The 23,432-nt window shown below is 44.1% G+C and overlaps 1 protein-coding gene across 1 annotated transcript in view; it reads left to right on the top strand.

Annotated features, from left to right (window-relative positions):
* The first annotated feature begins 307 nt into the window (after nucleotides 1–307).
* Nucleotides 308–23,432, top strand: part of LOC122683651 — a 34,099-nt gene continuing 10,974 nt past the window's right edge. The window contains exons 1-4 of the mRNA XM_043887438.1: nucleotides 308–505; nucleotides 763–1,038; nucleotides 2,327–2,439; nucleotides 13,665–13,765. Coding sequence (XP_043743373.1) covers nucleotides 308–505; nucleotides 763–1,038; nucleotides 2,327–2,439; nucleotides 13,665–13,765 — 688 coding nt within the window. The remainder of the gene's footprint in view (nucleotides 506–762; nucleotides 1,039–2,326; nucleotides 2,440–13,664; nucleotides 13,766–23,432) is intronic.

Below are 23,432 nucleotides of genomic sequence, written 5' to 3'. Positions count from 1 at the left end.
AAGAATACTGGAGTGGGTAGCCTTTCCCTTCTCCAGGGGATTTTCCCAACCCAGGGATCAAACCAAGGTCTCCCACATTGCAGGCAGATTCTTTACCAGCTGAGCCACAAAGGAAGCTGGATTTGATAAGAAATGAGGCTTCCCTGCTCCTACTGTTTTTGCTGCTTCCACAGGCAGGCCTCCCCTGCCATCGGGTATTGGTGGAAACAGAGGCCCCTGCCATCCTTCACTGGCTTCCTCGGGTTGAAGCAGGTGCTTTGCATTCGTTTGATGGTGCCGACTGCAGCAGGACCAGTAGGGACTGGGAATGGCAGTGGTTCCTGATCAGAGCAGCCTCCTGATCTTGGCAATAGCAGGGGATTCTGGAACCAGCTCCCTGATTGAGAGAGAAGGCAGCCTCCAGATGCGGGAGGAACCTTGGCTCCCTTTGGAGGCTTGGTTCTTTGGTGTCATTTGGGAGTTGTTCCTGAGCCTTAATTCTGAGTCTGCTTCTTCAGCCCTCTCAGTGATTCTCTAATCCATATGAGTCCCGGAAATGAATCCTTTCTGAATGAAGTTAACTCCAGGGGATCCTGCTCTGCGTAACTGACCTACACCAGGCAGTTCACAGCCTGCTTTCCATGATTAAGATTCTAGTATCTAAGGAAACACACTTTTTGCTACATTGTTTGGCCTCATTGCTCCCTTAAATTGGCTCCTTTGGTAAGGTCTAATCAGCCTGGGTTCTGTACCTGGATTAAGCCTCTCTGATTTCTCCCTCAGGTCTCCGTCTGCCTGCCTTGGGCAGCTTGGTTCCTGGTCATTTTCTCTCGGGTCCTCCTTGGTGCCATCACAGCCCAGGGGCTGACCCCAGCACCACGCCCTCTCCAGCCCAGGCTCCTGGGGGCCTGGCCCATGTCCAACAGCTCTCCCGGGCCTGCTGTCTCCGACAAAACATCAGACACATGTCTGTCAAGGCTACGTGCAGCACAGCTGGGTGACAGCCCTCTGAGGACGGTCACTGGGATTGTACCCAAAGAGAGTGAACTTGGAGACAGGGTAGGAAGGACTGTGGAGATAAGTCTGACCTTATCAACTACTGAGAATCACGCTCACTGAAATCAGTGATTGCAAAAGCAAACAGAAAGTGCTCCTTGCTTTCAAGTTCTTCTCCTACAGTTTCTCTGAGTGTCTCTCAAGGGCTTAGGTGAAACCAAGCAGTTTCGTTTTACTACAAGTCCCTGCAAGAAAGTTTCCAAATTCCAGTGGCCTGGTTTTATCTACTTTTGCCTCTTCAGGTTTGAATGATCTTACACAGACTTACAGCAAGTCCCCTTGAAGCCATTTTTGTCTCATTGGGTTTCATCTCCCAGCTCATGAGCTCATGGGTTTTGCATGATTTCAATATGAAGTCATCAGCTAGTCCCTAAGATTCCTGGGCAGGCTTGAAAACCTCAGGATTCTTTGAATAAACCAGAGGTAAACCTCTTGGTTTGCACTGAAACACTGAAACCCAGACCTTCTCCCAGGTGTTCTCATGTATGTATATTTAAGTTTATTATATGGTTCAAATCTTTTTCTTTTACTCTTGTTTTCTTATTTTTTATCCTTAGTGTTTTTTCACTGGGGTATAATTGCTTTACAATGTTGTGTTAGTTTATGTTGTACAATGAAATGAATCAGCTGTGTGTTAGTGTGAGTTGCTCAGTCATGTCCGACTGTTTGCCACCTCATGGACTGTAGCCCGCCAGTCTCCTCTCTCCATGGAATTCTCCAGGCAAGAATATTGGAGTGGGTAGCCTTTTCCTTCTCTAGGGGATTTTCCCAACCCTGGGATCAAACCCGGGTCTCCAGCGTGGCAGGCAGATTCTGCATTTATCAGGCTTCCCAACTGGTGTAGTAGTAAAGAATCTGCCTGCCAATGCAGGAGAAGCAAGAAATGCTGGTTCGATCCTTGGGTTGGGAATATCCCCTGGAGAAAGAAATGGCAACTCACTCCAGTATTCTTGCTTGGAGAATTCCATGGATAGAGGAGCAAGGTGGGCAACAGTCCCTGGGGTCGCAAAGAGTTGGACACAACTGAGCGTGCACGCGCACGCACGCGCACACACACACACACGTATATCCGCTCCCTCTGGGATCTCCTTCCTACCCCTTCAGCCCCCATCCCACTCGTCTAGGTCATCACAGATTACAGCACTGAGCTCCCTGTACTATACAGCAGGTTCCCACTAGCCATCTATTTTACGTATAGTATGTATGTCAGTCCTACTCTATCAATTCATCCTACCCCCCTTCCTCTCTTTTTAAACTCTAGAATTTTCCATCTTGCTTTTCTTCTCCTCAGCCTTTGTGCCTGCCCAGTCAAAGAAGGAGAAGACCCAAAAGGAACTCAGACCTGGAGGAGTTAAAGGATCAAAGCTCGGGAAATATTGAGCCCTCTGTTTTACAAAGGATCATGTAAGTACACGCTGGGAGCTGAAACAACACTGAGATTCTGGTGGGAGGAGAAAAGAAAATTCCACCCTAAGACAGTTGCATAAAGAGTGGAAAGTGGTATATATTTCAAGTATCCATTAATAGAGTCAACATACTGGAAACAAGCCAGAATGTGTAGGCTAGGAATTCTGGAATGTGCATTGACAGAACATTCCTGATTTCCAAAGTCATAGCCAGTGACAAAAATCTCATTGTGGTCTCAGGGCTTCCATTCTCTTTTGTATACCCATGGGTTCTCTCTGAGCATAGACCATGAAAGAGTTTATAGAAAATAACAACAAGAAAGTTATAAAGATGGTAACTTTGAGTTTATAGTTTGGATTAAAAAAAACACACACACAAGTCTGATCAAATCCACATAACTCCATCTAATTCAATTCAAAGTACTTTTTAATTCTGTCCCTAACTACATTCCCAGTGCTAGATTAAGTTGTAGGAAATACAATAGAACTATATGAAATGATGATGTCTTTTCTGGAAGGGTAAAAGAGGCAAATATTAAACTTATTACATAGAGGACAAAACCAGGGGAGATAACCTGAAGCATGTTATTGACGTGAAATCTGGTAGGCAGTAAACAAAAGACCAGGGTAGACAAACAGATAGGAAAGTATGAATTGGAGGCAAAGTCCTTGAAATAGTCCTTGAGGTTTGCAAACAGTTTGGGAGGTTTCCGATCTAAAGCTAGTGTAGGTAAATTTTTTTCTGAAAGGAAATAAATCTAAATATAACTTGTCCCAGGGAGAGTCTGGGGAGTGGTCAGGTGGAAAGAAACAAAACTCAGTACCCATCTCCTGATAAATCTGAGCTCCTCCAAGGACTGGAAAGCTCCCAAGTGAGAAGATTGTAAACCCAGTGTGGAAAAGTGGAAGGGAAGTCAATGTGGGTAATTAGCCATGGCAGAGTGCCAAATCCCACGTCTCAGCCACTTTATCTTTGCTTCCTATCTGTTCTTGGAGGAGATATTGTCAAGAATAGTATACGAATCTAGAATGAGGAAGGAGAAAGACCTAGTGGTGAGAGGTGAAAAATGTCTGAGAACACTGCTGAGAACTCTGGGTGGATATAAATCTTATGGTAAATTAACTCCCACACTACTCTTAGGTACATAAAAATGGAATGAATAGTCTCTGCTATTTTCTTCCACACCTGGTCATCTTTTTATGTTGCCCATTGTATTTAATGCCACTTTCATGATGTCAGTCATTGAGGATGGAAATTTCTTTCTGTGATGAAGAAGAAAAGCTTTTCTTTGATTCTCTTATGTTTAGTGGCTGGGGCCTATGGATTAAACTAACAAAAGACAGGTTAATAGGCGGAAAAAAGTTTATTTACATGTGCAATGTGCATAAATGCAAGTACTCAGCGATGAGTAACTTAAAGGGTTATTAGAAATAGTAGATTAGTAGGAAAGGGGAGGAGGGAGAAAGACTCCTATGGGAAGAACAAATAGGTTTCTTTAGAAAAGACAAACAGGTTTTTTTAGAACAAACAAGAGATAAAGTTTGTGGTAATATTTGTCTCCACAGGTATGAGCAGTCTTTCTGACTATCAGGATCAAATTTCCCCCAGAGAAGGGTTTTATGATAGGTTTTACTCTTGGTCTCTCCTGGGGGCAGACCTGTCCCAAAGAGAGAATTTATGGCACGCGTCATTTCTCTAAAGTTTCTGCCTTAAGTCAGATAAGAGAAGCTCTGAGAAGGCTTCTTTCTGTATCTGTTGAATTTCAAATGTCTTCAGTTTAAAAGAGTCTTTGTAACACCCCTGGGGTTCTGAGTGGTCCCCACACCTGCAGCTCTGCTTTTCATTCGTGACCTAATCCTCTGATGAGGCTATGAGTTTCTGAAGGATCTTATTCATCATTTACCCCTAGAGCCTAGGATGTGTGTGTGTGCTAAGTCACTTCAGTCACATCCGACTCTTTGTGACCCTATGGAGAGGCTTCTCTGTCCATGGGATTCTCCAGGCAAAGAATACTGGAGTGGGCTGCCATGCCCACCTCCAGGGGATCTTCCCTACTCGAGGTGGAACCCATGTTTCTTACGTCTCCTGTATTGGCAAGCAGGTTCTTTACCACTAACACCACCTCGGAAGCCCTAAAATCTAGCACATGGTTTGCATACTTGTTAAGTTTGAATGAATGAGTAAATAAACTAAAAGTGTATTGTTTTCTTAACATTTGTCAAAGGGCAATAAACAAAAATCATGACACCTTTTAGAGGACAATTCCCAGAATATCTTTAGCCTTGATCTCTCTCCTGTGGTATTGTTTAATCTCTAGCTCATGTCTGATCCTTTGCAACCCCATGGACTGCAGCCCTGCCAGGCTCCACTCTCCGTGGGATTCTCCAGGCAAGAATGCTGAAGTGGGTTGCCGTTTCCTTCTCCAGGGGATCTTCCCAACCCAGAGATCTAACTCGAGTCTCCTGCATTATAGGAAGAGTCTTTACCACTGGGCCATCTGGAAAGTCTTATTGTCAACTCTTTGTAGCCTGTCTCCACCAGGTTTCATGATCATCTCAAATTCACCCTATCCTACTATGAACCCATTATCTTTCCTGAAAACCTGTTCTTCATATGTTTCCTAATTCAGGGGATGGCATGTCACCAGATACCTAACTACCCAAGCTTTATAAATGTTATTCCTATTGACTCTCCTCTTTCCCCCTATAGGGAATCATCACACAATTCTACAGACTATACCACTAAAGAATGTCAAGAATAAACACTCCCTCTGCCCCTGTTCTGTTCTCGTCATCCTTGCCTGGTGTTCCAGCAATCTCTTAACTGATTCACTGTTTCTAATATCTTTGCGCTCCAATCCATCACCACATTTTTCAAAACAGGTAACCCAACAGTCTGCTGCTGAAAATCCTCTAATATTCCAGTGCTCAGCAGTCATCTTCCCTTAGTTATGAAATGACATTGCTGAGGCCTCACCCTATATTACTGCCAGATGTAGTCTCCCCATCACACTTTTAGGGTCACAGCCCAGCTCCATCTCTGCTTCTTTCCCCACTCTGACTCCTCAACTCCGCTTCCAGCTCACATGCAGATCTTGGCTCTCTTTGCCTCTAGTCACCTTAAAGAATTCAGAGTTACTAGCTGCTTTCTTCATTTCGATTCCATTAAGCAAAAGCAGATTTTTATGGAATCTCCAGAAATGATAGGGCATAATGATGGCACAGTCAGAGGAACCATCAACACAATTGTTTAAAGATACAGTGAGTTCTCTACATTGGAAACCTCAAGTTGCAAACTTTCAAAGATGCCAATGTGTGTTCCATCAATGAAAGGCATGAGTGAAACTGCAGTATGCCCTCCATCTCCTTCAGATGATCCTTCAGCTCTACCATCTCCCACCGCCTGTTCCTCCTCCAGTCAGTAACTTTTCTTGCCTGTTCACATGATGCCAGTCCCTGTATGCCAGTTGTTGTATTGTACTACTGTACTTTCAAGGTACTGCACTGTCAGATTAAAAATGTTTTCTGGGGACTTCCCTGGTGGTCCAGTAGTCAAGACGCCATGCTTCAACAAAGAGAGCATCACCAGACACCAAATCTTTTAGCTCCTTGATCTTGGACTTAGCCTTCAGAACCGTTGAAAATACATGTTTGTTGTTTAAGCCAAAAAAAAAAAAAAGACTCCCCACTTCCAGTGCAAGGGGCATGGGTTCCATCCCTGGCCAGGGAACTAGGATCCCTCATGATGCATGGTAGTCAAAACAAAAAAAAAAGTTTTCTTTATTTTTTTGTTTGTTTTTATGTATTATTTGTGTGAAAAGTATTATAAACCTATACCTGTATAGTACCACCTAGCCAATTGTGTTAGTTGGATACCTAGGCTAACTTTGTCGGACTTACAAACAAATTGGACTTAACGAACGTGCTCTTGGAACGGAGCTCGTTTGTATGTAGGGAACTTGCTGTACTTCTCTGGCATTTTCTGTGTCTCCCTGGCTGTGATCCACTCGAAGCCATGACCTCACCCTCTGCCATGTTGCTGTAGAGCTTCCCTCATTAGAGTAGAATCCCTTCACATCTTCTCTGCCAAAGTCCTAACAGCTTCCACTCCCAGCTCTTGCCACCCCATGGACTGTAGCCCACCAGGGTCCTTTGTCAGTGGGACTTTCCAGGCAAGAATACTGGAACAGGTTGCCATTTCCTTCTCCAGGGGATCTTCCTGACCCAGAGATTGAACACGTGTCTCCGGTATTGCAGGCAGATTCTTTACTGCCGGACCACCAAGAATTCCTCAGCTCTAGTAGACAATACTGAAATCCTCATGTTTGTTAAATTCTTCATGTGGAACCTGCTTCCATCTAGCTACAACCACCTGACCTCACCTTTTATAACCAATCAGTTCCATTAAGCTATTTTCCAGGACAAAGGTGCAGTTCTCTTTTTAGGAGGAATTCTACCATCCCCTGAGCCAATCAACTCAAATTTTGGTTATTTTTTACAACAATGTGCTTTGTTTGTGTATTGTTGGAGTTAACACAGATTTTTTTTCCCAACTAGTTAATATTTGTGGTTCACTATTGTCCAGAAAAATAGTGAAGAGAGAGAACCAAAGGTGTTGAAGATCCATTGAGATATGCAAAGAAACTATTGCAAGTTCTTTATTTTTCAAATTATTTATTTTTGTTTATGTTTATATATGTTAGTCTATGTACAGTACTGATAGTATACTATATTTGTATGTCAAGGCAGGGTGGTTAAAAATATTTGCTGACAAAGGCATATACTCAAAAAGTTTAAAGACCATTGCTCCAGAAGGCAGAATCACAATGATCTTAGTGCAGTTTCCAAGCCCTTTTCAAACAGTGCCCAGTAGTATTTGAGTTGTTAAAAAGATAATCTTTTTTAAAAGACAAAATCATGACCCTCCTATAGAAAAAAATTAATGCATGTTAAAGATTTTATTTAACTCATTATTAATGAAGGAGAACTGGAGAATCCAAAGCGTAGATATTTTTATAGGTCAGAAATATTGAAAGAAATGTGCAAATTCAGGCAAGACTGCCTTCTTCCAAAGGCAGAGAAGGAAGTCCAGTGAACTTCCCAGGGTCAAAACTTTATGTCTTTAAGGTCAAGGATGTTTTGCATTGCTTTCATTTGTCTATGAGCTATAAAATAGTTCAAATGACAAGCTCAGAATCTATATAAAATCAAGATCAGGAAGGGTGTGCTCTAGACCAGGGCACTTAAGGCCTGCAGGCCCAATCAAGCCAGCCGCCTATTTTTGTAAATAAAGCTTTATTGGAACATGGCCACATCCATTCATTTAGGCATTGCCTATGGACACAGCTGAGTGACTGAACTGAACTGATGGCTACTTTCCAGCTATGAAAGTATTTTTGAGTTGCCCAGATAGAGAGAGAGAAAATACTTCTTATCTAGCTCTTCACACCAAGTTTGCCAACACCTGCTGTAGAAGACCATGCACAGTTTTCCCATGAAGCACAAAGTTTTCTCTACACACCTTTATCCCAAGAGGGTCTCCCTCCCAGAAGTCCCACCCACCACCACAGTTTATATTCTCACTGCCCCCCACCCCGAAAGGTTCCTGGGCCTCTGCATTAGTGAATCTCAACACACGGATTGTGAGTCCCCCAAAAGTTCCCTCAACAGGCCTCAGACTGCTTCCAAAGGCTGTAGCTCTCTCTCTGTTTATTTGGCAGTGCGACCTGTTGGTAGTAAACTAGAGAACCTGTGCTAGAGTCTGGTAAGGACTGAATTGTGTTCCCCAAGATTCACTTGTTCAAGTCCCAACCCCCATTCCAGAAAGTCACTGCATTTGGAAATAGGACCTACAAAGAGATGACTGAGTTAACCTGAGGCCTTCAGGGTGGGGCCCCAATCCAATACAACCGGTGTCCTGAAATGAGGTGGTGACCCCAGGGATGCCACAAGGAGAAAAGGCCACATGAGCGTGCTGTGAGAGGACAACCACCCGCAAGCCAAGAAGAGTTCCCAGGAGGAACAAAACCTGCCCACACCTTGTTCTGAGACTTTCAGCCTCCAGAACTGCAGGAACATAAATATCTATCATTTAAGCTACCCAGTTGGCGGTCTTTGTGATGGTAGCCCTGGCAAAATTAAAACAGGGCTATTCGTATTACCTGACCTGAAAACTGCAGCAGGGCTTAGAAAATTGGCCTCCGGAAGTCTGGAGGAGATCACTTTATTCTTTGGGGACTGAAAGCAGTGATCAGCCATAGACTGATCCAGATAGAGTCAGCCTACTGGGGGTGACTAATGTTAGAGTATATTTGCCCCAGACACTCAATCACAAAATCATTCATTAATCCTTTATAAGATGATGTGACCACAGAGGGATACATATGTGTCAGCGGTGGCGGTGAGAGAGGGGTGGACAGGATGAGTTCTCTGGGGATTCATGGTCTAGGAATGGAGACAGATACAAACACAACCAACTGTCTCAAGTCCTCTGTACACTGGCATGAGGGTGTTAAAGCACAAACCAAGAAGGAATCATAATACCAGGTAACAAGTCCTGTGAAAGAGGGTGTTCTTTTTTAAGTAAGAGTCCAGAGGACAAAGGATTGATTTAGTCAGAGAAGAGCAGACAGGAGGGAGAAGGGGGATGGTCATGGAGGGATTCAATGAAAGAAGTCCTACTGGAATGAGACTTAATGTGTGGGGGAGGTACAGAGTTTTAGCTTCCTGCACTGTCCTCTAGGCTTGAAATGCATGGTAGGCTTAAAACAGATGTTCTCACAATTTTTGCTTAGTCAAGGCATAAAACCCTAGTGTCAGGCATGCCATCCATTCCCTCTTTCTTAGGGGCTAAAACTCAAGTGGGCAAGAGAGAGGCACAAAAATGAAATTCTTATGTTTTCCTGGGACTTCCCTGATGGTCCAGTGGCTGATTCCATGCTCCCAATGCAGTAGGGCCAGTTCCATCCCTGGTCAGGGAACTAGATCCCATATGCCACAACTGAAGATTGTCCATGCTGCAATTAAGACCAGTGCAGCCAAAGAAATTCTGATGTACTTCTGAAATGAGATTGATATTTTATTTATTAAAAAAAAAAAAAGCCCTAGTCACATTTTAATTGCCCTTAATAACCCAGTAGGTTTCTAGTCAGTTGAGTTCAGGTCTGTGGCTCAGTCGGGTTTGACTCTTTGTGACCCTGTGGACTGCCACTCACCAGGCTTCTCTGTCCATCACTAACTCCCAGAGCTTACTCAAACTCATGTCTATTGAGTCCATGATGCCATACCGCCATCTCATCCACTGTCATCCCCTTCTCCTCCCACCTTCAATATTTCCCGGCAACAGGGTCTTTTCAAATGAGTTAGTTCTTCACATCAGGTGGCCAAAATATTGGAGCTTCGGGTTCAGCATCAGTCCTTCCAATGAACATTCAGGACTGATTTCCTTTAGTATGAACTGTTTGATCTCGTTGCAGTCCAAGGGACTCTCAAGAGTCTTCTCCAACACCACAGTTCAAAAACATCAATTCTTTGGCACTCAGCTTCCTTTATAGTCCAACTCTCACATTCATACATGATAACTGGAAAAACCGTAGCTTCAACTAGACAGACCTTTGTTGGCAAAGTAATGTCGCTGCTTTTTAACACGCTGTCTAGGTTGGTCATAACTTTTCTTTCAAGGAGCAAACATCTTTTAATTTCATGGCTGCAGTCACCATCTGCAGTGATTTTGGAGCCCAAAAAAATAGCCTGTCACTATTTCCATTGCTTCCCCATCTATTTGCCATGAAGTGATGGGACCAGATGCCATGATCTTAGTTTTCTGAATGTTGAGTTTTAAGCCAACTTTTTCACTCTCCTCTTTCACTTTCATCAAGAGGCTCTTTAGTTCTTCTTCGCTTTCTGCCATAAGTGTGGTGTCATCTGCATATCTGAGGTTATTGATATTTCTCCCGGCAATCTTGATTCCAGCTTGTGCTTCCTCCAGCCCAGCGTTTCTCATGATGTACTCTGCATATAAGTTAAATATGCAAGGTGACAATATACAGCCTTGACGTACTCGTTTCCTGATTTGAAACCAGTCTGTTGTTCCATGTCCAGTTCTAACTGTTGCTTCTTGATTTGCATACCAATTTCTCAGGAGGCAGGTCAGGTGATCTGGTAGTCCCATCTCTTGAAGAACTTTCCACAGTTTGTTGTGGTTCACACAGTCAAAGGTTTTGGCATAGTCAATAAAGGAGAAGTAGATGTTTTTCTGGAACTCTCTTGCTTTTTCAGTGATCCAGCGGATGTTGGCAATTTGATCTCTGATTCCTCTGCCTTTTCTAAAACCAGGTTGAACATCTGAAAGTTCATGGTTCACATATTGTTGAAGCCTGGCTTGGAGAATTTTGAGCATTACTTTTGAGCTAGCATGTGAGATCAGTGCAATTGTGTGGTAGCTTGAGCCTTCTTTGTCATTGCCTTTCTTTGGGATTGGAATGAAAACTGACCTTTTCCAGTCTTGTGGCCACTGCTGAGTTTTCCAAATTTTCTGGCATATTGAGTGCAGCACTTTCACAGCATCATCTTTTAGGATTTGAAATAGCTCAACTGGAATTCCATCACCTCCACTAGCTTTGTTCATAGTGATGCTTCCTAAGGCCCACTTGACTTTACATTCCAGGGTGTCTGGCTCTAGGTGAGTGATCACACCATCGTGATTATCATAGTTCTTCTGTGTATTCTTGCCACCTCTTCTTAATATCTTCTGCTTCTGTTAGATCCATACCATTTCTGTCCTTTATTATGCCCATCTTTGCATGAAGTGTTACCTTGGTATCTCTAATTTTCTTGAAGAGATCTCTAGTCTTTCCCATTCTATTGTTTTCCTCTATTTCTTTGCATTGATCGCTGAGGAAGGCTTTCTTACCTCTCCTTGCTGTTCTTTGGAACTCTGCATTCAAACGGGTATATCTTTCCTTTTCTCCTTTGCCTTTAGCATCTCTTTTTTTCTCAGCTATTTGTAAGGCCTCCTCAGACAACCATTTTGTCTTTTTGCATTTCTTTTTCTTAGGGATTTTCTTGATCACAGCTTCCTGTACAATGTCACAAACCTCTGTCCATAGTTCTTCAGGCACACTGTCTATCAGATCTAATCCCTTGAATCTATTTGTCACTTCCACTGTATCATAGTAAGGGATTTGATTTAGGTCATACCTGAATGGTCTTGTGGTTTTCCCTACTTTCTTCAATTTAAGTCTGAATTTGACAATAAGGAGTTCATGATCTGAGCCACAGTCATCTCCCCATCTTGTTTTTGCTGACTGTATAGAGCTTCTCCATCTTTGGCTGCAAAGAATATAATCAATCTGATTTCAGTGTTGACCATCTGGTGATGTCCATGTGTAGAGTCTTCTCTTGCGGTGTTGGAAGAAGGTGTTTGCTATGACCAGTGCATTCTCTTGGCAAAACTCTATTAGCCTTTTCCCTGCTTCATTCTGCACTCCAAAGCCAAATTTGCCTGTTACTCCTTGACTTCCTACTTTTGTGTTCCAGTCCCCTATAATGAAAAGGACATCTTTTTTGGGTGTTAGTTCTAGAAGGTCTTGTAGGTCTTCACATAACTGTTCAACTTCAGCTTCTTCAGAATTACTGCTCTGAGTATAGACTTGGATTACTGTGATATTGAATGGTTTGCCTTGGAAATGAACAGAGATCATTCTGTTATTTTTGAGATTGCATCCAAGTACTGCATTTTGGACTGTTTTGTTGACTATAATGGCTACTTCATTTCTTCTGAGGGATTCTTGCCCAAGTAGTAGATATAACGGTCATCTGAGTTAAATTCACCCACTCTAGGTCATTTTAGTTTGCTGATTCCTAAAATGTGGAAGTTTGCTCTTGCCATCTCCTGTTTGACCACTTTCAATTTGCCTTGATTCATGGACCTAACATTCCAGGTTCCTATGCAATGTTGCTCTTTGCACCATTGGACTTTACTTCCATCACCAGTCACGTCCACAAATGGGTGTTGTTTTTGCTTTTGCTCTGTTTCTTCATTCTTTCTGGAGTTATTTCTCCACTAATCTCCAGTAGCATATTGGGCACCTACTGACCTGGGGAATTCATCTTTCAGGGTCCCATCTTTTTGCCTTTTCATACTGTTCATGGTGTTCTCAAGGCAAGAATACTAAAGTGGTTTCTAGTCAGTAACCCTTATCAAAATCAAAGTTGGTTATGTAATTTGATGAGTCCAGGGAGCCCTACGAGGTGTGTGCAGTATACTCTCCTGATATAATTATCAGCATCAGTATCTCTGGGCAGATTTATACTGGCCTCATTGTCCAAATTTCAACTGTGTGTATCACTGCCCCTTTTACTGGCAAAAGGAAAGCAACAGTGCTTTTTAATCCTATGACTTCTATTTCTCTTTGTTTTTGTTTTGGCAGGGTAAAGCCTATTTCTCTTTTTTATATTTTCCACGATGAAAATAACTTATTCTAGTTATATAAATGACCCATGTAAAACATTCAAATGATACCATTTCATCTCTACCCTAATGAGATCATCAGAAATCCTCTGGACCAGCTAGAACAATAATGTATATTAGCTTTTCCCCTCATACCACTTAAGAAAGCTATCATATACAGTTAGCCACTCTTAGAAGAAAGAGGGAATATAAGTTACATTTAAAAGAAAAGTAAATTTGGGGGAGGGATGGGTAGTGTGGGAATTACGTGGTCAATTTTTATGAACTCTAGGGAAGCAGCTGGTGAATTAACCACAATATTTGATCAAAGAAAACAAAACTCTTCAATTACATTGAAGTGTTTGGAGTTTTCTAAGGAAAACAGACTGGGGTTTGGTAATTGCAGTGTTTTGGTTTGTCTTACCAACTTGTAAAATTTTTGAGATTGTATCCTTTAAAAAAAATCAATAAATAACAGTAGATTTTTAGCTCTCAGTTCCAGGAAAAAAGAATCAGCCTACCCTCAAGTTGAACCTGTATCCATGTGGTCATAATTAAATACCACCAAAGAACTGAAAATCTTCTGAGAACCTGACCACATTGTCGCATGTTCAGCTACACATAATAGAATGTCGCTAGACAACAGATGGCTGTTTCTAAAATGGCCTCTATAGACTCTTTGCAACCCCATGGACTGTAACCTGCCAGGCTTCTCTGTCGATGGGATTTTCCAGACAAGAATACTGGAGATGGGTTGCCATTTCCTTTTCCAGGGGATCTTCCTCACCCAGGGATGGAACCCACCTCTCCTGTGTCTCTGTCGTGGAAGCCATGGATGATGGGGAGAAAATGCTGAATGAGCATCTGGACCAAAGTAAGAAGGAAAGAGATTTTTTTTTTTAAATCATATATCTGAGTCCAGGTGTTCAAAAGCTGTAAGCTTCGCATTGTAATATGACTTCAGTGTGGTCTCCAAAACCTCCTGGGGGCTTGTGGAAGCTGCTCATGCCAGATGTAGAGCCATGGAAAGAAAGATGCAGCAGAAAGGAGCTGTGGAAGGAAGAGTGTTCTACTGGGGGCATCCCAAGAGGCTTTATACGCAACAGTAGCCTATGGTCAAGGTCATAAAGGCTGGGGAGGGTTTGAAGGGGAAGGAAAGTAAAGACAGGACTCAAGATGGGCAGGGCATGCCTGTACAGCTGGAAAGAGAGGTGGATTTCAGGAATGTTCCCTAGTCAAGGAGAAAAACAATGCAGGGTTTAGTGTATGAAGGGAAACAATCAGATTTGTATTTTTGGACACCAAATATAGGCAACAGCATAGAAAATGAATTAGAGAGGTGAATCTTTGGAAGTGAGGTAATGGGTTATAAAGTTAATGTAATATAGGCCTTGAATGTGGCAGAGATCAAAGGAGTAGAAATTAAATGTAGGCAGACCCTAAAGTTGAGTGTGTGCTCAGTCATGTCCAACTCTTTGTGACCCCATGGCCTGTACCCCGCCAGGCTCCTCTGTCCATGGGATTTTTCAGGCAAGAGTACTGGAGTGGGTTGCCATTTCCTTCTCCAGGGGATATTCCCAACCCAGGGATTGAACCTGGGTCTCCTGCATCTCCTGCATTCCCTGTGGCTCAGATGGTGAAGAATCTGCCTGCAGTGCTGGAGACCCAGCTTCAATTCCTGGGCCAGGAAGATCCCCTGGAGGAGGGCATGGGCCACCCACTCCACTGTTCTTACCAGGAGAATTTCATGGACAGGGAGCAGGCTACAGTTCATGGGGTCACAAAGAGTTGGACACAACTGAGCTACTAACACACACACAGACCCTAAGGTTAGAACAAGCTCTATTTTTTTTTTTTCCCTCAAAACAATTGTTTTCTCTGTCCACTGATGAATCTCAGCCTGGAAACCCCCACTTCACAGATGACATCCTTTCTCTTGTTTCTGGACTTATGCCCCACCTCCCTACCATGGGAGAGAAATAAGGGAAATTCCTCTTCCCCCACAAGGGCAGGAGGGGTTGGAGGGAGGCATCTTCACCCCACATTGCAGGGACAGAAAACAGGATAACTGGCATGCTGGCTTCCTCTCCCGCTCCCTAAAGGACCAGTGAGATAAACAGCGATTCTGTTCTAGACTCCTAGTCATACACTCCTCTGTGGCTTTCTAAATGCCATCATGCTCTCTTTCTAGCTCTCTCTGGTTCGCTTCAATGGCAAGAAAGGTGATGCTGTCCAAATACCTGCCTTCCAACGGCACTTATATAACATAACCTGTCGTCCCTCGGTGGTTGACAGCCAGGCTTATCTGGATCCAGATCCTAGTTGTGCCACGGCCTCAACTAAGGATGACTTCCTGCCTCTGTGCCTGCTTCCCCACGGGCCCACTGGGTACCTGCCTCATAGGATGGTTAGGAGAAATAGACAGTCATGTCTATTCGCTCGTGTCTAGTCGCTCAGTTGTGTCCAACTCTTTGCGACCCCATGGACTGTAGCCTGTTCCCTGTCCATGAAATTCTCCTGGTGAGAACAGTGGAGTGGGTTGCCCTCCTCCAGTAAAGCACCTCCAAGTAAAGCACTTGGACCAGTGCCTGGCACAGAGTAAGTACTTAATAAGCATTAGCAATTATTATTACATATCAAAATAGTCATGTCTCTTTTCTAAAATGAGAACAACAGTGGGTGAGAGAATCTTAGCAGTGTGGTGTTTCCACCCTGCAGACAGGGTCAGCATCAGAATTCTAGTGGGTGAAGAGATAAGGGGGTTATGACTGCAGTCAAGGGTGGGGGGCGGCTTTGGGGAAAGGGGTGTCAAGTGGAGACCACTAGCCTGCAGCCAACTAGACTGCAGCCAGCCTAGACACTCCAGGTTATTTAAATGAGATACTTTAAAGAAAAGACCATTCTCCATATAAAAGCCCACACCTCTGTGGAGCCAGCCACTAGCCTGTCTCACTTCCCTTAAGATGGCGGCACTCACCCTACAACTCACATCCTTCCATTTGGATCCCAGGCTTAGTGAAAGCTGAAAATATTTGCCATGCCTTGGTGGCTCAGATGGCAAAGAATCTGCCTGCAATTCAGGAGACCCAGGTTTGATCCCTGGATCGGGAAGATCCCCTGGAGGAGGGCATGGCAACCCACTCCAGTGTTCTTGCCTGGAGAATTCCATGGACAGCAGAGTCTGGTGGGCTACAGTGACTAACACTTTCACTTTCAAGCAATCTTCCCTATGATGTTTAATTCATTGTTAACAAAACAAAACTTCTGAAAGGGAGAGAATGAAAATTAGAAAAAAGATTGAGACTATTGGTGGTGGTTGTTGTTTTTTGCTGGGGCGGGGGTGGCTGTACTGGATTTTTGATGCTGCATAAGGGCTTTCTCTAGTTGTGATGTGAGGACTTCTCATTGAGGTGTCTTCTCTTATTACTGAGCACAGGCTCTAGGTGTTTGGGCTTCAGTAGTTGCAGCATGATCTCCATTGTTGTGGTGCACAGGCTCAGTTGCCCCACGGCACATGGACTCTTCCCAGACCAGGGATCGAACCTGTGTCCCCTGCATTGGCAGGCAGATTCTTCTTCACCGGACCATCGTGGAAGCCCGAGACTAATTTTAATAGAGACACACGGGATCTTAGAACTGGAAGGAAATCAAGAAATCCTTTAGTTGTTTTCTGGACTCCAACCTTTTTTTTTTTTTTTTTTTAGCAGAGTGCTTTATTCAAACAAAAATTTGCTTGAAATCTGTACCCATAAAACAGATAAGCCCAGAATCACTTTGAGAAAGCAATGCATACAAAGATGGGAACTGGTGGGATCAGCTTGTCTGAATTATCTACCTAGGGGACAGGTGAGAGGGGAGTGCATTATTTGTAGAGAATTGCAAAACAACAATAAAACCAGTTAATAGCTGGTCTGCTTCAAGCAAGTCAATCCTAAAGGAAATCGGTCCTGAATATTCATTGGAAGGACTGATGCTGAAGCTGAAGCTTCAATACTTTGACCACCTGGTGGGAAGACTTGACTCACTTAGAAAAGACCTTGATGCTGGGAAAGATTGAAGGCAGGAGGAGAAAGGGATGACAGAGGGCGAGAGGGTTGGATGGCATCACTGACTCAATGGGCATGAGTTTGAGCAAACTCCAGGAGATAAGACGGACAGGGAAGCCTGGCATGCTGCAGTCCATGGGGTCTCGAAGAGTCAGACATGACTTAGCAACTGAAAAACAACTGCTTTGTGTTATTGCTGTGCACTGTCAAGTCTATATAACATCATTTAAGGGCTTCCCTTGTGGCTCAGCTGGTAAAGAATCTGACCACAATGCAGGAGATGTGGGTTTGGTCCCTGGGTTGGGAAGATACCCTGGAGAGGGGAAAGGCTACCCACTCCAGTCTTCTTGCCTAGAGAATTCCATGGACTGTATAGTCCATGGGATCACAAAGAATCGGACACCACTGAGCGACTTTCACTTTCATTTTTTCAGCAATTAAGTACTCCCATCTGCCCAGGTGGATGCATGCCCCCTCCCACCCCCCGCCCCCCGGCACATCACTGGGTGAAGTGAGGAGGAGGGATCAGAAATCTGCCAACATAACTCCCAACCCAAACAAGTCCCAGTGGCTCCGTGGAACGAGTTTTAAAAACCATCTATCCAGCCCACTCTGCTTATCTGTCAAACCCAGAAAGGTTAAATGACTTGCCCAAGGCCACCAAGCTAGACTCATAAAAGTGACATTCAAATTCAGAGCCGGTGCCCTCTGTGTCTACTCCCCAAAGCCTTCATCTGGGTGAAGAGAAGGCAGCATCTTGTTCTTTATTTCCCCTGCTTGATGGTGGTATGGGTTGATTTGTGTCCTCCTGACCCAGAATTCCTATACTGAAGTCCTAATTCCCAATACCTCAGCATGGAACCCTATTTGAAAAGAAAATAGTTGCAGATCCAATTACTTGGTCATAACATGAGGTCACTGAAGACGAGCCCTAATCCAATATGACCATTGTCCTTATAAAAGGAGGAAATTTGGATATAGACACACACGTGTAGAGACAATGCTACATGAGGATGAAAGCAGAGACCAAGGCAATGATGTATAAGCTAAGAAACACCAAAAATTGCTGGCAAACCACCAAAAGCTAAGAAGAAAGCCTGGAACAGGTTCTCCTGCATACTATCAGAGGCAACCAATGCTATTGACCTTGATCTTGGACTTCTAGCCTCCAGAGCTGTGAGACAATAAATTTCTGTTGTTTAAGCCACTCAGTTTGTGATACCTTGTTACAGCAGCCCTATCAGTCACTAAGTCATGTCCAGTTCTTTATGACCCTCCATGAACTACAGAACACCAGGCTTCCCTGTCCTTCACCATCTCCTGGAGTTTGCTCAAACTCATGTCCATTGAGTTGATGATGCCATCCAACTATCTCACCCTCTGTCACCCCCTTCTCCTCTTGCCCTCAGTCTTTCCCAGCATCAGGGTCTTTTCCAATGAACTGGCTCTTCACATCATGTGACCAAAGTACTGGAGCTTCAGCTTTAGCACTTGCAATGAGTGTTTAGGGTTGATTTCCTTTAGGATGGACTGGTTGGATCTCCTTGCAGTCCAAGTGACTCTCAAGAGTCTTCTCCAGCACTACAGTTCAAAAGCATCACTTCTTTGGTATTCAGCCTTCTTTATGGTCCAACTCTCACATCCGTTCATGACTACTGGAAAAACTAGAGCTTTGACTACACTGACCTTTGTTGGCAAAGTGATACTTGGAAGCCAGTATACCTAGTAAAAAGCAAATGGGACATCACTGCAGAGCTGTCCTCAAAGTAATGCACACCAGTGAGCTGGAATTGAGGTGGAAAGAGCCACAGAATTCAAAGCCACAGAACCTTTACAAAGTTTCAGTAATTAAGTCCTTGGAGATGGTTTCCAGTTAGTTGGCAGCTGCAAACCCAACTTCATGGAACTCAAAGTAAGATCGAGTTATTGTCTCCCACAAGTGGGAAGGACAGGAGAGTGTCTCGGGGAGACCGAAGCCTGGGCCCAAGTGCCCCAGGACCCTCTGTCCATCACTTCTCTGCTGTCAGCATCTTTCTCTTCTACCCAAGTGCAAAGAGTGTGGTCCCCAGGCCACCTCCAACAGCTTTGGGCACTGAACAACAAAAACGAGCCTCTTTTCTATCAGCTACAGTGAGGACAATCCCTGGGAAGGATTCTGCTTGAGCCAGCTATGCAGTCATCAGCGAGAGCAGTGCTAGACTACGAGAGGGAAGGTGTGCTGGGCAAGACAACCCCAACCACCCAGATGCTCTGGGGCCCACCAGCTGTCCCCAGCAGAACCGAGGACTTGGGGCCATTGTTCCTTCCCTGTGGAAGTGCCTCCGTTCAAAGACAAACCACACTCTCCTTGCTTTCTCAGAAACATGCAGGAAGCAATTTAGACCATTTGGACCACCCATGAGAGCCATCTGTGCGTGGGAGGAACGGAAATGTCCATGCAGGTGCTGGTAGCCGTTTCCCAGAACCACGGGGCGTGGAATCAGACTGAAAGGACCCCTGAGAGGAAGCTGCCTTCTCCTCCCTGCCATGAGTGAGGGGATGCAGCTTTATCATAATCTGTAGCAAAATCCAGGAAAGTACTCCCCAAACAGCATGAGATTAAGAGCACATACTCTGAAGTCTGGGCTTCCCAGGCAGCACTAGTGGTAGGAAAAAAAAAAAAAACAAACCCACCTGCCAATGCAGGAGACGCAAGAAAAGTGGGTTCCATTCCTGAGTTAGGAAGGTCCCCTGGAGGAGGGTATGGCAACCCACTCCAGTATTCTTGGCTGGAGAATCCCAGGGGCAGAGGAGCCTGGCAGGCTACAGTCCCTAGGATCACAAAGAATCCTACATGACTGAGTCAGCTTAGCATGCCTGTGAAGCCTAGATTCAAATTCCAGCTCTGCCCCTTAAGAGCTGTGTGACCTTGAGCAAGCTCCTTAATGTCTCTGTTTCAGCTTACTCCTGTGTAAAAAGTGTGATCATAAGTCTACTTTCCTCCTATTTTGAAAATTATAGGAGCTGATTTGCATAGAATCCTGACTATTGCCTGGTTGAAGAACATTTGCTGTTTCATTAATTTTGTTGTCATGATTACTCTGAGGAGCATGAGCTTTGAAATGGGACAGCCAGAGCTCATCCCATAGCTCTGAAAAGTGAAAGTGTCAGTCACTCAGGCGTGTCCAACTCTTTGCGACTCCATGTCACCTGCCAAGCTGCTCTGTCCATGGGATTCTCCAGGCAAGAATACGGGATTGGGTTGCCATTCCTTTCTCCAGGGGGTCTTCCCCGACCCAGGAATCGAACCCGGCTCTCCTGCATCGTAGGTGGATTCTCTACCATCTGAGCCACTGGGGAATCCCCCAGCTCTACCTCTTACTAATGCAGACTTGGGCAAGTTGCTTAAACCAGCTGGTGCCTCAGTTTCCCCATCTCTAAAAAGGAATGGTAGTTGTATCTTTCTCCTCACTTTGCTATGAGAACCGACTGGTATCAGACATTCCAGGTGCTAATAATGATGGTGCTTGCCACATGCTAAGCATTCCGTTGTCACTTTGTATTTAAATGCATTCAGCCCTAGCAACGCAAGCAAGTTATTAAGACCTACTACTATACACTCGGTATGGCCAGGGCTATGTGCCAGAATCTCAGAGGATACTGGGAAGAGGAGAACTGGAAGAGACCTGGGAGAACTTGTCCAACTCTGTCACTTGTTGGATTTTAGCTCCGAGCTCCAAGCATCTACATCTCCATCCACAGAAAGAGACAGGACCCATCTGTCAGCTCTCAGGAGAAGGGAAATTGGCGGCAATTCAAAAACTATGAGATTGACTGGAGGATGACTCGTGTTGTACCTCAAAAGTGGCTGGGTTTACTGGCAGCGAGCAGCTAATTACTTGAAAAATCTGTGGGAAGGCAGAGTGGTTAATATCTGCAGAGTAGTGATAGAATGGCCTGCTGTGAGAAAATGTCAACTCCGTATGGGGTTGGAGATGCGTCTGTATTAGGCAAGCTGTTCTCCATCCTAAACAGTCCTGCTGGGTGAGACTTAGTGGGCGTCATAGTGAGCCAAAGAAGGAAGTTTTTGACTTTGCTGCTTTTTTTACTCCAAGTACTGCTGTGAGTTAGCATATGGCATCTCAGATGCGAGAATGAACTGTAATTTGTGCTTGGGATATCTGCAGCTTGAAGTGATCTATTTGGCAAAGGAGAAAAAAAAAATTACAGAATATGATTAAGACCTGGGTGTCTTTAAAGGGAATAGACTTCTGGAAAACAAGCTCTGACATTCAGGTGCCTTGCCAAAAATTATCCCAAACCATCCATCTCCGCAGTTCCACTTCAGTGCTTGGCAAGGGCGGGAATGAGGCAAGGCAGAGCCTCGACGTCCTCATGCTTCTGTGGTTCCAATAATGACATCATCTGTTACCGTGCTCTCCTTTTCCAACAATGGAAATCAGACTTGGAAAATCGCAATCACTCAGAATCAGCTACTTTTTCAAACGCCTCTCTTCCATCTATAAATTTACATTAACAGTTCCTCAACCTTAAAAATTATTTTATTTGCAAAGAGTGTGGGCAGTAGTAGAGTGGTATAAAAGGGGACAAGGATCATATACCTGGAAACATCAATCCATAATGCCTTTTGCTTGCATGTGTAACCCTCTCTGCCTGAATAACATCCTCCATAGAAGTCTCATATTTCCACCCAGGTGCCCTAGATGTTCAGACCTATGGTTTCTGTTTTTGTTTTTAAATCTGGAAATTATTGTTTCTCATCTTTTGAGAGAATGTGCTTACAAACCAATGCTCACTCCCTTTGGGGGAATTAAAAAGATGAAGACAGTGTGGCCTGGATAATTTTTTCTATTAAGTTAATTAAACAAGAAGACCATTATTCTAAGCAGACTCCAGTGACTTAGCAGCCTATGCAAGCAAACTAGAAGGAAGCCAATAAATGTCTTCAAGTTATGAAATGAAGGCCAAGCACAACCAATCACAGTTGAGCAACTAGGCTTTCCCTAATAAGGCACTGCTTAAGCTATAGCCAGTCAAGTCCTTCCTTTGACTTGCTTCCTGAATCTTCTCAATAAGTCTTGCCCCTAACTCCCTTGGATGGAGAACTACTAACTGTTTCCTGTTTGGTACTGCCAATTGGAATAAATATTTCCCTGATGGCTCAGACAGTAAAGAATCTGCCTGCAACATGGGAGACCTAGGTTCAATCCCTGGTCGGGAAGATCCCCTAGAGAAGGTCATGGCAACCCACTCTAGTATTCTTGCCTTGGAGAATCCCATGGACAGAGGAGCCTGATGAGCTTTGTCCATGGGGTCAAAAAGAGTTGGACACAACTGAACAGCTAACACTTTCACTTTTACTTTCAAATAGATGCTTAAGAATGTCAGAGTATGTTTCAGTTTATCTTTTAATACTCCCCCTCCCAGAAAAAAAAAGATGGGATGGAAGGTGAAGACCATGAGACTGCTTTGTCTCCAACCTGATGTTCTATATTCCACTCCCAGTGATGGCACCCATAGAAATGGAATGGAATTTAGTGTCAGCATTCTCAATAGTGGATAGCATCCATTTCAGCAAGCAGTGTCTAAATTAATTCATTAATTCATCATTTGTTCAAGAAGCGTCTATTGCATACCCACTTTGCCCTATGCTGTGCTGTGATTAGTCACTCAGTTGTATCCGACTCTTTGTGACCCCATGGACTGTAGCCTGCCAGGCTACTCTGTCACTGGGATTCTCCAGGCAAGAATACTGGAGTGGGTTCCATGCCCTTTTCCTGGGGATCTTCCCAACCCAGGGATCGAACCCAGGTCTCTCGAACTGCAGGCAGATTCTTTACCATCTGAGCCACCAGGGAAGCCCAAAAAGAGTACTGGGAGTAGGTAGCCTACCCCTTCCCGACCCAGGAATCAAACCAGGATCTCCTTCATTGCAGACGGATTCTTCACCAGCTGAGCTACCAGGAAAGCCCCCACTCTGCTCTAGGCACTAGATAATGATGACAAATTAGACCTGGTTGCTGTTCTGTAATAAATAGAAAGGTATATCAAGATGAAATGAATATTTGTCCTCTCTGTGGTATTAAAACTTGTTGGTCTACATGTACTTTGAATGAATCTTTTACACACACATGATTTTTTAACATCATGTGCTGGTCATTTGGAAAATCTTGATCTGCAAAAGGTTTTATTATACAATATCAATATCACGTCTCCTAGAATAGGTCCTGGATTCCCAGGAGCTTGACAAACATTGTTACTGGCTATAGTAAACATTTGTTCCTCTTTTTTGGTAGCTCAGCATCTTCGAGATCAAGAACTGCCCCCTCTTGATAAGTCCTGGTGGAAAGCAGACACCAATCCCCAACGCTAGAGTCAGAATTTCTCAGCCTCCCTTGCAGCTTGACTGAGGACAAGTACAAGGCTCTGGCAATCACAGCATCCATGCTGGATTGTGACTTGGGAGGCCAGAGCCTGGCATCCACTCTAGTCCTA

The sequence above is a fragment of the Cervus elaphus genome, chromosome 25, assembly GCF_910594005.1.
Source record: "Cervus elaphus chromosome 25, mCerEla1.1, whole genome shotgun sequence".
In the NCBI taxonomy this organism is placed as follows: domain Eukaryota; kingdom Metazoa; phylum Chordata; class Mammalia; order Artiodactyla; family Cervidae; genus Cervus; species Cervus elaphus.
The sequence above is the reverse complement of the archived record's forward strand: the minus strand, read 5'-3'. Positions and strand labels throughout refer to the sequence as shown.